General features: G+C 38.6%; 1 protein-coding gene across 2 annotated transcripts in view; it reads left to right on the top strand.

Annotated features, from left to right (window-relative positions):
• Positions 1-14748, top strand: part of LOC117661929 (atrial natriuretic peptide receptor 2-like) — a 67240-nt gene that overhangs the window by 18505 nt on the left and 33987 nt on the right. For both annotated transcript variants that reach the window (XM_087886337.1, XM_034411238.3), the window contains 5 exons: positions 2277-2424; positions 3157-3243; positions 5789-5932; positions 9542-9663; positions 11067-11196. In XM_087886337.1, coding sequence (XP_087742463.1) covers positions 2277-2424; positions 3157-3243; positions 5789-5932; positions 9542-9663; positions 11067-11196 — 631 coding nt within the window. The remainder of the gene's footprint in view (positions 1-2276; positions 2425-3156; positions 3244-5788; positions 5933-9541; positions 9664-11066; positions 11197-14748) is intronic.

Below are 14748 nucleotides of genomic sequence, written 5' to 3'. Positions count from 1 at the left end.
CGAGATCAACGGCCCCAGGCCTGCCGGAAAAGCCAGGTCTTCACCACTTTTCGGAAGGCCAATAGGGTGGGGATGGTCCAGACCTCAGGAGGTAACTGGTTCCAGAGAGCTGGGGCAGCCACAGAGAAGGCCCTCCCCCACGGGCCCGCCAGCCGGCATTGTTTAGCTGACGGGTCCCGGAGGAGACCAACTCTGTGGGATTTTACCAGTCGCTGGCACCTATACTATACCTGTGCATTTGGTTTTTCTTAATAATAATAACCGGTAGATAATAATAATGCGGTAGAAGGCGGTCTCAAAGATAACCTGGCTTCCGGTTAGGATCTTTGTGGCTCTTTTTTAAGGTTGCCGACCCCTGTCCTAAAGAGAAGGGAGAAAATGTTTTATCTGTCTATTGCAAATCCTTCAACCATTGTTTCAAAATGTTGGAAACTTGAAAGCTCCTGGGTGTGCATGTGAGCATTTTTAAGAGCAGAGAACCCAGCCAGAGCAATAATTAATGAAGCAGGTTTCATAACTATAACAAGAAAGAGAATGTTTTATCAGAAATACATTATAGAGATAGGAAGTGTTTAGCACTAGCTAATTACTCAGATGGAATGAAGTAACCTGAAATTTGTAATTTCTTAGAAAAAGTGCAGGGAGAGGTATAGACAAGAGGAAACATAGAATAATCTTTAACTCTTTATCTACACCCTGATGCCCCTTTGGAGTTATTAGGTTATTATAAAAACCAAATGCACAGGTATAGTATAGGTCAGTGTTGGCAAACCTTTTTGGCACTGAGTGCTGAAATGGGAGTGCGGGAGTGTGCGCGGGGGAGTGCCAGAAACAGGAAGAGCAGTTGAGTAGATGAGCTTCTGGTTTCTGGTGTGCACATGCGTGCTGGTCATCTGGTCTTCCGGTTTCTGATGCACATGCATGCACAAAGACCAGCTGGCCGGCACATGTGTGTGCCAGAGCGCGCATGTGCACCAGGGAGCTGCTGTTCTGGTTTCTGGCGCTCCCGCGGATGGGAAGACCAGCTGGCCGGAACCCGGAAGAGCAACAGGCAACAGCTGGCGTGCCCATAGAGATGGCTGTGCATGCCACTTCTGGCACGCGTGCCATAGGTTCGCCATCATGGGTATAGGTGGTAGTTGGCTCAATAGTAGTAACTGTGAGAGGGATCTTGGATCCAAATATGGGTAAGATATCGTCATGACTCCATAAGGTGACAGAGAAGACACATCAGTTTTAAGCACTTTTTTCCATACGACCGTCTCATCAAAGAGCTCCTATTATTATAATATACTAGCACCACTTGGAGTATTAAATTTGCTTTATTTTCTGTCTTATTAGTTCAGTGTGGATTTATCGGCTTATGATGAAGCAAGTATTTATTTGAATGCGGGCCCTGTACAAAGCAAAGATGGCTAATAAATGCATTCTATCTAATGTTAGCAAGTTCAATAAATATTAATGTTGCAATTAGCCTGGATTTAATAAATATTCCAAACTGAAAAGCATAAATTAGGCATGCAAAAGAATGGTAAGCAAAATAGATTATTGCTTCATTCACTATGAAAAATAAATATAAATGTGCAGCTATAAGAGAAATAACCAAGAAGAGAGCTATATACTAAAAAGAGGGGTAGGTATCAAGATTTGTTGAAAACCTGCCCCAAAGTTCCATTTCAAAAATTGTCTCAGCTCTTTCCTGTGGACGGCCTTTTTATCAATGCACTGCAGTCTACTTCAAATACATGTAGTCCTTGACTTATGACCACAATTGGAACCAGAATTTCTGTTGCTAAGAAAGGCAGTTGTTAAGTAAGTCACGCCCAATTTTGCAACTTTTTTGCTACTGTTGTTAAAGCAGATCACTGCAGTTGTTAAGTGAATCGCGTGATTCTTAAGTAAATATGGCTTCCCCCGTTGACTTTGCTTGTTGAAAGCTGTCTGGGAAAGTTGTAAATGATGATTATGATCCCAGGACACATCATAAATACAAGGTGATTGTCGTGAGACAAAATTTTGCTCCCATGACTGGGGCTGCTGTAAATGGTCCTAAGTGTGAGGACCAGTTTTAAATCACTTTCTTCAGTGCTCTTGTAACTTCAAATGGTCACTAAATGAATGGCTGTCAGCCAAGGACAACCTGTAGAATACCTGGCAGATTACCAATACAACAAACTTGTGTATGTGCAGGGATATGGATAGCACATTATAGTAATCTGTGAGTATTCATGCCAATGGGTCTATAAACTATTGAATTTCTTTTTCTCCCTCCTTAGACCGTTTTTCAAGAACTGCCATGGGGAGTACCTTGAGTATTCCACGTGCACCCAGCATCTCCAACACCAGCTGTCTCACGGGGTTGAGCTCCTCTACAGCACCTGCCAATGCTTCCAAGGTGAAGTACTTCTCGCCCTCTGGAATCTAGTAAGAATTTTTTGATCATTCATGCAATCCTTGGAGCTTTCATTAGTCAAAATGCTATGTTCCCTCAAAGAAGATCTTTTTCGTTTGTTTACACCTGAAAGCATGTTCATCAGTTCTTTTTCTTGGGTACTACTCAGTGGTGGGTTGCTCCTGGTTTGCTCCAGATTGGGTGAACCGGTAGCGGCGGCAGCAGGAGGCTCCTCCCACCTGCATGGATGCTTCTGCGCAAAAGCATTGCGTATACGCACAAGCACGCACGCACGAGTGAACCAGTACCAACTAAATTGAAATCCATTATTGGTGCTACTCCTAACACATGTGTATAAAGATACACACACACAATAAGCATGATAAGATCATTTGTTGTCTGTTGCCCTCCTTCCCCCATTTCTCTGTACCAAAATTGATGAGCAATGCTTTTGAACACTGGTTATATTTCCTCAGCCTTGGGGATTTAGATTTCGAGGGCACATGGAAGACTGCAGAAGAGGAGGGGAGAAAATCTTATTGTGTAAATCTAGCCTAATATTATATTCATCTTGAGTATCCCACAAGTCATAGTTGAGATATGAAGAGATTTAATGTAGAATAGCCCCATAGGTGAAACTTACTGCATAACCAATACTTTTAAACCTAGCTTGTGTCATAGAATGAAGAAAATCAAAGTGATTTCAAAGTACTTTGACTTTATGATTGTTGGCAGTTAAGACAAGCATCTCTATATTTTTTCAGTGATGGCAGAACAGTTGCCATCAAAAAAATAATGAAAAAGACATTTACCCTTACCAAGACCATACGTAAAGAAGTCAAGCAAGTAAGGTAAGCTATACACATATATTCTCTATATATACAGTATGTCTAGATGCATGTCTACTAATGAAGTAATAAGCATCCTATGTGACTTTACATTGATTTTCCTCTTGCTTGAAATCTGCTGTATATTTCATTTATTAAACAACTGATCATAGCTGGTATTTTTCTACATCAGTTGGAATTCAAAAAGGACACAGAGAAATCTTTCTTTTTTCTAAAACAAATTCCCTCTTCACTCAAATATTAGCATTATAAACTGGCTCATGTAAGGTTTTGCACCTAAACAAGAGGACTAGAAATGTGATTTCTTTAAAAAATAAAGTAGATTCTGGAATTCTAAAAAAAAAATCACAAGAACTTTCCATCATGGAAGAATGAATGGTAAAGGTGATGGGGTTGGTGGAGATGGTAAAATTGACTGTTTTAATTCAACAGAAGAATTTATCTACCGTATTTTTTGGAGTATAAGACACTCCGGACTATAAGATGCACCTACATTTTTTGGTGAGGAAAACAAGAAAAAGAAATCTGCCTCCCAGCAATTTTGCAGCAAACAGCAAACAGCCTGCTTTACTTGCATTTTCATTTTCAACTTAGCTTGATTAGCACAAGAAAAAAAAATGCTCCCAGCAATTTACCTTCTTGCAGCAAGCAGCAGAGGCCTGCGCAGCAATAGGCAAAGGCAATCCCTGCAGCCTGAAACAGCTGAGAGTCCGGAGGCGGACAATCAACTTGTGCTAATTAGGCTGTGCTAATTAGCTGAAATGGGCTGTTTCTTCTTGCTGCTTGCTACAAGGAGGTAAATTGCTGGGAGGCAGAGGCCAAAGGGTGGGGGCCAGTGGATGGGTGGGGCTACATTCAGTGTATAAGATGCACCCAAATTTTCACTCCATTTTAGGGGGGAAAGGTGCGTTTTATACTCCGAAAAATATGGTATTTTGTTTTCATTTGGAGTCCATTTCTGGATTTTGTACTTGAAACTGAAAAAAAAAATGTAACTAATTTTAGGTTTTCATTAGAATGACTTTGAATGGCTTGAAAATTTTGGAAATATAAAGCAAAAGGCTGAAGTTGTAATTGTTTTTATATTCTACTGTAGTGAAAAAAATCATTACTCCCCCCCCTTTTTTTCCCTATTTCTTTCTGTACTTCTTCTTTAACTTTCTCAATTTTTGTTTCTATTTGTATTTTATCTTATAATAGCTTTATCTTTGTAAACTGCCTGGAGTGAGTTGGGCAGCCATATAAATTTTCTTAAATAAATAAATAAACTTTAATGAAAAACAAAAAAAAAATTCCCAAGAACTAAATATTTATGTGGGCAATAAAGGATTCCCTATCAGGAATGAAGGCAGTGAAATAGAATAAGATTGGGTTTTCTTACCCTAAACTCACTGGACCTTCACTTCTCATTGGATTCCCTCATTCTGTGGCTTACATGATCTGATGCCTCTTCTAATCAAATAGATTTTATCAGCTTTCTCCAGCCAAGCATCCACCAGATGTACTGGGTATTATGCCTATGCGTGCTTCCAAAATGATTAAGAAAAATGTTCCACAAGCACAACATCTCTGCTATTCATTAAAGCAGCAGATTCCCTGTGAAATCTGGGGAGAAAAAAAAGAGATTGAACCCCTTTAAGGGACAGATGTTTTTAACTTAATATAACTTTTCAGGCAGTGCCACATTTTCTTCCAGATTTCTTCGGAAGCCTTAAAAAAGAAAAGCTGTATATGTATTGCAGAGAGGTGCTGAGTTTTTGTGAGGTCTGAGGCCTAAAGCATTTTCAAAACACGAGCAGATATATTGAGTATGACACTGTCATAACCCCCTCTTCCACCTGGAGAGAGAGTTTTTGTTCCTCCAGCCAGCTCTGAGTAGGTTTGGTGGGCTTTACTTTCCATTGTGTGAAGTGTCTGCCAAATAAGGCTGTGCAAAGTTTTGGGTTCAATTCCAAACAGATGCTTCAAGGAGTTGTAAGTGTACCTCTTGTCTGCAACACTGTAAAGCAGTTATGCCTTTTTCAGGTATGTAGCACACTCTGTGCTTTCTGTGAATAGAAAGAGTACATAATTTCTGATAGAACTGAATGCATTGATGTTCTGAACCTTCTGCTAATGGCAGGTTTTTCCAGAACTGAACTCTGGATTGGATCTATTCTTGACCATGTTTTTATCTACCAGACATTTTGTAAGTGATATCCACTCTACTGGTTTTGAGCTTCAATTTTTGAATACCCCACTTCTGGAAGCAGCATAGCAACATTCAGAATACCCAATCTTCACAGTCCCAATAACAGCTGGGAAAGGCTACATTAGATTTACCTCCAGTCCCAGCAACTTGGACCAGTTAGTCAACCCAAATAATCTACAATTCACCACTTCAGTAATTAATGTTCAAGTGAATTCTGGAATTTGATCCCGACTCCCAATATATTTCTATTGTAGTGAAAATGCATTTCTCAGGAGCAACATAACACAATTTGGATATTCTCTAACTGATAATTCAGATAAGTATGCTGAGTTTTGGGTTTTTTTCCCCCCTCTACAGACAATTAGATCATCCAAACATTTGCAAATTTATTGGAGGCTGCATTGAGGTACCAAATATTGCCATAATAACAGAATATTGCCCTAAAGGAAGTTTGAATGATGTGCTGCTTAATGAAAACATTCCTTTAAACTGGGGCTTCAGGTGAGAGAATCAACATAGCAGATAGAATACTGTATTTTTATTAGACTGAAACTTCATTAGATAAATAAAATAACAGCACAGTGCAAACTTAGTGTTACCTTTAGGAATAAATAATAGATTGAGCATAAATATGTAATCAAATACTGATGAGATCTTGGTCATGGTAAGATTGCAATTGGGCTTTAGAATATTCTATCCTGTGTATTACTTGTTACTACTAACTACATTACTTAGAAACCTAAAATCATGATTATTACATATTGGTTTGGTCTGTTATGTGAGAACACATTGTTAATTTGTTACATCTATCATAGCTAAACCAGAAGCTTACTCTTATCTTGCTCAGAAGGAAAGTCTGGAGTGTGACTGACAAAGATCAAGCTTTTCATGCAGATAGGATTGTGCTCTGAGTTTGAAGCAGTGGTAAGTTGCCCCTGGTTTGGACTGGTTCACAAGAACCGGTAGTAAAGCCAGCGGGAGGCTCTGCCCACCGACCCGGACGTCATCAGGTAGCTTCTGCACATGCGCAGAAGAGCGTGCGAGTACACAAGCGAAGCTTCTGCACATGCGCATGCTGGCAGCCCCGTTGCAAACTGGTAGTAAAGCTAAGTAGAACCCACCCCTGGTTTGAAGACACAGTAGCTTGTCCAAGCAGGGTGGGTGGGTGGGTGACGGAAAAATGAATTTATATCTTCCAATTGTATTAAAAAATATTAGGATTTAAACATGTAGTGAAGATTAATTCTACTGATTCCCTGACCGAACTTACTATGCATGATCATAGATTATGGATGAAAATTTTTCTTAATTTTTTTTATTTGTGTATATCTATTAAGTAAGAAGGGATGCAGTGGCTCAGTGGCTAAGATGCTGAACTTGTCAATTGAAAGGTTGGCAGTTCAGCGGTTCGAATCCCTAGGGCCACATAACGGGGTGAGCTCCCGTTACTTGTCCCAGCTTCTGCCAACCTAGCAGATCGAAAGCACATAAAAAATGCAAGTAGAAAAATAGGGACCACCTTTGGTGGGAAGGTAACAGCGTTCCGTGCACCCTTGGTGTTTAGTCATGCCGGCCACATGACCATGGAGACGTCTTTGAACAGCACTGGCTCTTCGGCTTTGAAACAGAGATGAGCACTGCCCCCTAGAGTCGGGAACGACTAGCAGATATGTGTGAGGGGAACCTTTACCTTTACCTTATTAAGTAAAACTCTAGACACTGAATTATATAAACCTAGTTCTAAGGAAGACAGTAGCCAGTGAGTTTAAGATGCCTCTTAACTTAAACCTACTTTAATTAGTTAGCTGTGTGCTGTATAAGAAATGCTAAAAAATGTAAGGGAAAAAACTATGTCTGATCATTTCTAATTTCATCATCCACACCCAAGAAGAATATCAGGCTATGTCATTTCTTGTCTTCAGCTCTTGAATAAAGTAACAAGGACAAATTTTCTAATCTTTTATGACCATGAACGTGAAATGCAGTCCAGCTCAAAAAGAATTGTTTTGTAGAAAACCTTTACTGTCATACCCTCAAATAGCTGCTTTTCTCAAGTTACATTGCATTGTTTGGGGGCAGGTGCTTGAATTTGAGGATATTGAAATGATGAGAAACATAAACCTATATAAGATGGTTACGAATTTAGGTTGTGATTTGTAGATTCTGAATAAAATACAGCTTTTTTAAAAAAAAAATGCATTGATACATCCTAATTAATAGATATTTCAATATCATTTTGAAGCACTCACATCATGACACTAATACCCAAGATTCTAAGTAGCCAATTCAGAAGATAAGTGTCTCATTATTAGCTCTCAGTCATGTCTAGTACAGTCTTATTTAATCTGGTTTTCTGCTACATGCATTAGACAGCAAATTACTTCCACACAAAAATCAGGTTAGGGAAGGTTGCTCTTATAAAAATAACTTCTTGTTCTGACCTCATGCCCAGTTTCCTTTGACTGTTTCTTTAGAACTATATTATCTAGAAAGAAAAAATGTCTTATCAAGACATTTTTTTCACCTTAGCCGTTCTAAAATAAGGTTGCACAATGGCTAAGATTTTACTCAGAATCCAAGCTCTCTATCTTAGACATTCATAAAACATTTTTATCTCTTTATATATCTTTGATTTTGTAGGGCTACGAAATCTGGGCTGTAAAAAGATACAGAAAACTATCTTTGCTGACAGATATCAGGCTTCATATCTAGCTTGTGTTATGTTAATATAAATAATACCATGCATTGGCATTTTCCAGAAATATTATATAGCACTGAACACTGTGATTTCATACTGTTAGATCGTGGGCGCAAGAAAGGACAGGACTCGCAGTAGAATCAACTCTTTATTCAGCTCCATAATCGCAATGGCCAAACCTAGCCAGCTTTTATAGCTAGGAGCTGTCCGCAGCTTCAGCCACTGATGGTCCCCTGAATTTCCCGCTCTTGTCCCTGATTGGTCCATTCAAATCTGCCACTCAATACTCAACACATACTAGCCATTTTATTCATTAGGTTCCAACCTCATACTCCTCTATCTATGGGAATGTTCAGTTTAGTGTAGTGGTTAAGGCACCAGACTAAAAAGTGGGAGACCACGAGTTCAACTCTTACATGAAAGCTAGTTGGGTGACTCTTAGTCACTCTCAGCCCAACTCACCTCACAGGGTTGTTGTGGTGAAGAAATAAGAGGAGGAATGTTCGTTGGATATATTCACTGCCTTGAATTATTTGTAAAAATAATAAAGGTGGAACACAAACAAATAAATGTTGGACAAAACTCAATGGGCAGGTTATCATTAAGCAAATGTCTATAGAATTACAATACATGCACATTCCAGAAACTCATTCCTTTTCATGCAACCATAGTATTGACTTTTTTAATTACCTTAATAAAATATGGAGATAATTATTCCCCACTCAAAAATTACTTAACTTTTTATATACAAAATCATTAAATTTAGCTAAGGTTACTATATTTAAGAAAATGCAATAGTCTGCAGGTTTATCTCCATATAGACTAACACTTATGTCAGTCTGGAATAAAATCCACAGTCCAAGAAAAGGGAGGATTCGAATTTAGTATAAATGGTTTTGGATATGGAGACATATTTTCTTCCTGGCATCCTTCTCCTCTTATTATAATGTCTTTCAAGTTACTTTTTTATGTTGGAATAATTGGGTGTGACGTATGAGTTGTGGCAGCACAGTGGTTAGAATGCAGTATTGCAAGCTAAATCTGCTCACAGCCAAGAGATATATCCTGATGGGCTCAAGGTTGACTCGACCTTCCATCCTTTTGAGCTTGGTAAATGAGGGCCCAGATTCTTGGGGGCAATATAGTGATTCTGTAAATTGCTATCATTAGAAAGAGAAGATTCATTTGGGTATGTGTGTGTGAGAAATGAACAATATGAATGAATGTTTCCCTTATGGCTTATTATTGTTAGTGCAGGAGAGGATATTGTAGGGTGTAAGTCAAATATCATTGAACACTTTCCTGTTTGTTCTATTGAGTTCTTTTAAATCTTATCATCTCCTTCTCCTCTACCTCCTCTCCTTCTCCTTTAATGTATATTAATGCTAACCATTGTTCCATCCTCTGTTTAGACTTTCTTTTGCCACTGATATTGCACAAGGAATGGCATATCTTCACCATTATCGAATTTATCATGGACAGCTGAAATCAAGGAACTGTGTTATCGATGATCGCTGGGTCTGTAAGATTTCAGGTAAGAAGAGAAGAAGATGAAAAGTACCTTCAGTTAAGTATTAGGAGACTAAATTAGATACTACAGGACAAACAATTTTACATCAAATGATTGTCTTAGGGTTACCAGAGAGGAATTTTGATGACTAGGGAGACTCAGATTGAAGTCTTCAGTTGATCATGGAGTCTACTTGGTAATTGTGGAGTTAATATTGTTTGAAAAAAGGCTTTTTAAGTAATTTTACTTAAAATTACAATTGCTGCAATAAAAACTAATATAAACTAAAAAATACAATTAAAAATGAAGGTGCAGGAAAGGAAAGGAAAAAAAATTGAAAGAAAAATAGAAAAGAAAGTAAGAATATAGTAAAGTAAGAAAAAATATTTTACAACTGACTGTTGCAACAGGTATAAACCATTTTAGTAATGTATCATCTTCTCTCCAAATACAACAAATGAGCTCTTTGAGGAGCAACTCTCCGGAGCGCTTGTGGGTGTTCTCAAGTCCTCTCCTTGTTCAGAGAGGAATTACGAAGAGCTGATCTACTCCCTGGCTCTCCATACTGCTGCAGTTATTGGGAATAGCAATAGCAATAGCACTCAGACTTATATACCGCTTCATAGTGCTTTACAGCCCTCTCTAAGCCCTCTCTACAGAATCAGCCTATTGCCCCCAACAATCTATGTCCTTGTTTTACCCATCTCGGAAGGATGGAAGGCTGAGTCAACCTTGAGCCTGGTGAGATTTGAACTGCTGAACTGCAGCTAGCAGTCAGCTGAAGTAGCCTGCAGTACTGCACTTGAACCACTGCGCCACCTTGGCTCTTGAATCATCATCAGCTCACTATTTCTTCCCTGGAAGTCTGAGAAAGGTTTTTCAAAAGAAGGCAGATTTGCCTGTCAATATACATTCAGGCAATCAGTTCTGTGTTGCTGGAATTCAGCTGGAAGCATGCAGAGATCCGTCTGCAGCTTTGATAGGCTGCAGTTCTGGCCCCATTTTGGTTTGAAGTGCATCCTTTCTTCCAGGCATGATAACATTATCAATCAGATTTGGCTCTATGCTTCTATGAACAAATGAGACCAGTTCCAAGTGAGTTCATATGTTGATGTTTATCAGTGATAGATATTTTTCAACACCTTCTCAGAAAAACAGCTCTCAAATTCATTCTGAAGTTAGCCACAGTAAAACTTTGCATGCTAAATACTGATCCTGGATGTAAAACAACATGAACAGTCTCTTGTCTGTAGGATTTTTTTTCCCCCGTATCCAAAATCAGCTGAGAAATTTGCAGAGAAATTCATTTATATTCTAAAATTGGAAATGCCCTTGTACTGATTTGCATGTTTAGATGGTTCTAGATTAAAATAGATCACAAAACCTCGAGGGAAAGATAATCTCTTTGTTCCTTTTCTTTGTGGCAGACTATGGTTTACAATCCTACAGAAAAGACGATTCAGGGATGAATTCCAGTATTGCTCATCAAGTCTATTTGGCTCCTGAAGCTCACTCCATGCCAAACTTTGAACCAACCCCAGCTGCAGATGTATATAGGTGAAGACAATAAATTCACTTATGGTTACCTTCCTGTATCTATAAATATGGATTGCTTTATTCTTTTTATTGAATGAACATACACAATTTTACATTTCTGTAGTGGCTACTTGTTTTGTAGATAGATAAGAAGTTCAAAAGGGATGCGGTGGCTCAGTGGCTAAGACGCTGAGCTTGTCGATTGAAAGGTTGGCTGTTCAGCGGTTTGAATCCCTAGTGCACCGTAACGGGGTGAGCTCCCGTTACTGTCCCAGCTTCTGCCAACCTAGCAGTTCGAAAGCATGTAAAAAATGCAAGTAGAATAATAGGGACCACCTTTGGTGGGAAGGTAACAGCGTTCCGTCTGCCTTTGGCGTTTAGTCATGCCAGTCACATGACCACAGAGATGTCTTCAGACAGCGTGGCTCTTCTGGCTTTGAAACGGAGATGAGCACCGCCCCCTAGAGACGGGAACGACTAGCACATATGTGTGAGGGGAACCTTTACCTTTTAAGAAGTTCAAAATATCATCTTTAGGTTTTTTTCCCTTTTCAATGTATAATATACTGACTATGCCATATGTGATGTTTTAGGAAATTAAAGCCCCTTTCAGTTGCAATCAATGCATGAAATATGCAAAGGGAATGTGCTCATTTTGTTGCTGTGCTGCTATTTGTATTGCCTTCCACAAATATAGGATGACTTCTGCAGAGCTCTGGAAGTCAGACCGTCAATATTTTTAGAATGTTTTAGTGTGGAAGAATAATTGCAAAATTACCTTTACCATTTCATTTGCTGACCAATCAATAAGCCATTCTCAAACATTCTGAGCTCCATCTAAGCTCTTAGTCACCTCACACATTTGCTAAATGTTTGAAGATGCTGGTGCATTTCTTAAGACCCCGTTTTCTGCAAATAAGGCTCCACTATATCTAAGCCTTGCCTGATCCCATTTCATCACCGAGAAGATGAGTCAGCAGGGCAGCTGTGGAGGTATCTTTGCCAGAGGGAATAATCCTGATTACCATGAAGGAAATGATTGTGAAATTATTCCCTCTACGGAGCACAAGTTAGGCCAGTTGAATGCATCTCTTCTCTGTATCCACAAATCCTTTAAGCCTCAACTGCTTAACCAGGTATGTTGTACGCAAATGTTTAGGCACCCTTGATCAAACTGTGTTTCAGTGAATCCCCAAAAGAAGCTGATACAGCCTCTATTTGCTGCAAGGTAAATCTGTTAGAAAATTTGGATGTACCAGTAATGTGTTTTTAACTGATTCAGTGAATATGGAATTTTTTTAAAAAAAAAATAGTAAGCATACATTCAGAATCTGGAATAGAGGGAATGAAGTGCTTATTGTAGTAGGCTACACTTTTAATACCATAGATCATTGGTCCTCAACTTCAGCAGCTTTAAGACCTCAGCAATTTTAACGCCTGTGCAACTTTTAAGACCTCAAAGCAGGGGTGAATTTCAGCAGGTTCTGACAGGTTCTGGAGAACCGGTAGCGGAAATTTTGAGTAGTTAGGAGAACCGGCAAATACCACCTCTGGCTGGCCCCAGAGTGGGGTGGGAATGAAGATTTTGCAATATCCTTCCCCCAGGAGTGGAGTGGGAATGGGGATTTTGCACTATCCTTCCCCTGGAGTGGGGTGAGAATGGAGATTTTGCAGTATCCTTCACCTGCCACGCCCACCAAGCCACACCACGCCCACCAAGCCACGCCCACAGAACTGGTAGTAAAAAAAAATGAATTTCACCACTGCCTTAAAGCCGTTGAGATAGAGAAACACCGGTACAGATGAGGATACACTTTTAGTTTTTGAATACCTGCAACACTGAGTGGAACACATAACATTTTCAAATATCAAGAGTGCAATACTATGGTCTAGGGATACTTTTTCCCAGCTACATGACATCAATAATTCCTTATAATGGCAGATGCTATGAGCAGTTTACTTTAGAGAAGATAACTTATGATATGCTTAAACACAAGAAAACGTATTTGTGTTTCTGGATGATGTTCCTTCTGTACTCTATAGCTTTATTTATGTTGCAATATTTTCAGGATCAGACTCAATAAGTTATGAGAGAATTAAGAGTTCAAATATATTTTCTTTTATTTACATAAGGCATTCTATATTCACTGAATATTCACAGATAGAAGCAAAGAAGAGAGTGTGTGTAGCTCCTTATATATACAATGGGTGGAGCTAGATATGGGAGTGGTGAAGTATGAATACATTAAGAAATGAAGAATAAATTAACCCCTGACATCCCGTTCATATACTATTTACACATCAGAGAATAAGGCATTTACTTGTGACAAATCCCCCTCTAAATGCCGATTCGATATGCTACATTTATTACATTCAGATTCAGAACAATATAATACATATAATTTGGAAGTCAAATATTTATGTTGCTTAGATGGCAAAGGCTTTGTCAATATGTCAGCTAACTGTTCCGATGTCTCACAATGCACTGCCTTAATAAATCCATCTTGAGATAATTGTCTCACATGTTTAAATTTTATGTCTATATGTCTAGATCTCTGTCCAATGGCGTCGGATCTAGATATTTCAATGGCTGCTTTATTGTCTTCGTGCATGACAAAAGGTAGTGCAGGTTTTTTCCAAACATCAGAAATCAGATCATTAAACCATACAAGGTTATTTGCTGCTTTAGATAAACAAACATATTCCGCTTCTGTTGTTGAAGTGGCCACTAAATCTTGTTTGCCAGTGTACCAGTAAACTGGACAATCGTTTAGGAGAAATAAGTAACCAGATGTACTTTTTCTGCATGAAGTGTCTCCAGCCCAATCTGCATCTGCGTAACATGTGAGTTTCGGTTCCTTGACATTATTAGGTTCTAACATTAAGCAAAAGTCTAATGTGTTTTTTAAATATCTTAATATTCTTTTAACAGCTTCCCAGTGATACATAGTTGGTTTGCTGACATGTCTGGACAATAAATTAAGGGGTAAAGCGATGTCTGGTCTTGTCCAATTAGAAATGTAAAGAAGTGAACCTATGATTGATCTATAGAACGTGTTATCTTTGAATTCAGGGGATGATTCATCAGCATTTCTTAGGAAATCAGTTTGCATTGGAGTGTCACAGGGCTTAGCATCATTTAGGTTACATTTGTTCAAAAGTTCTGTGATCTTATCTTTCTGAGAAAGCTTGAATCCCCTTTTAGTCTTACTAATTTGAACACCAAGATACTTATTTACTTTACATAAGGATTTCAATGAGAAATGTTCATTTAACTTTGTTACAAATGTTTCTCTTCTTTCTTTGCGATTACCTATATATAAAATGTCGTCCACATAGATCAATACAAATTCTATGTAATCATTACCCTTTTTAACAAAGAAACAATTATCAGCAGTGGTAGCATTGAATTCCATAGTTCTTAGTACTTTTACTAAACAATCATACCATCGTTTACCAGATTGTTTTAGCCCATATAGACTTTTGTTTAATAACCAAATCTCATTCTTATTTGTATATTGACTGTGAGGTGCCCTTACATATATTTCCTTATCTAATTTTGCGTGTAAATAC

The sequence above is a fragment of the Pantherophis guttatus genome, chromosome 2 (assembly GCF_059756535.1).
Source record: "Pantherophis guttatus breed Tessera chromosome 2, ASM5975653v1, whole genome shotgun sequence".
Classification (NCBI taxonomy): domain Eukaryota; kingdom Metazoa; phylum Chordata; class Lepidosauria; order Squamata; family Colubridae; genus Pantherophis; species Pantherophis guttatus.
The sequence above is the reverse complement of the archived record's forward strand: the minus strand, read 5'-3'. Positions and strand labels throughout refer to the sequence as shown.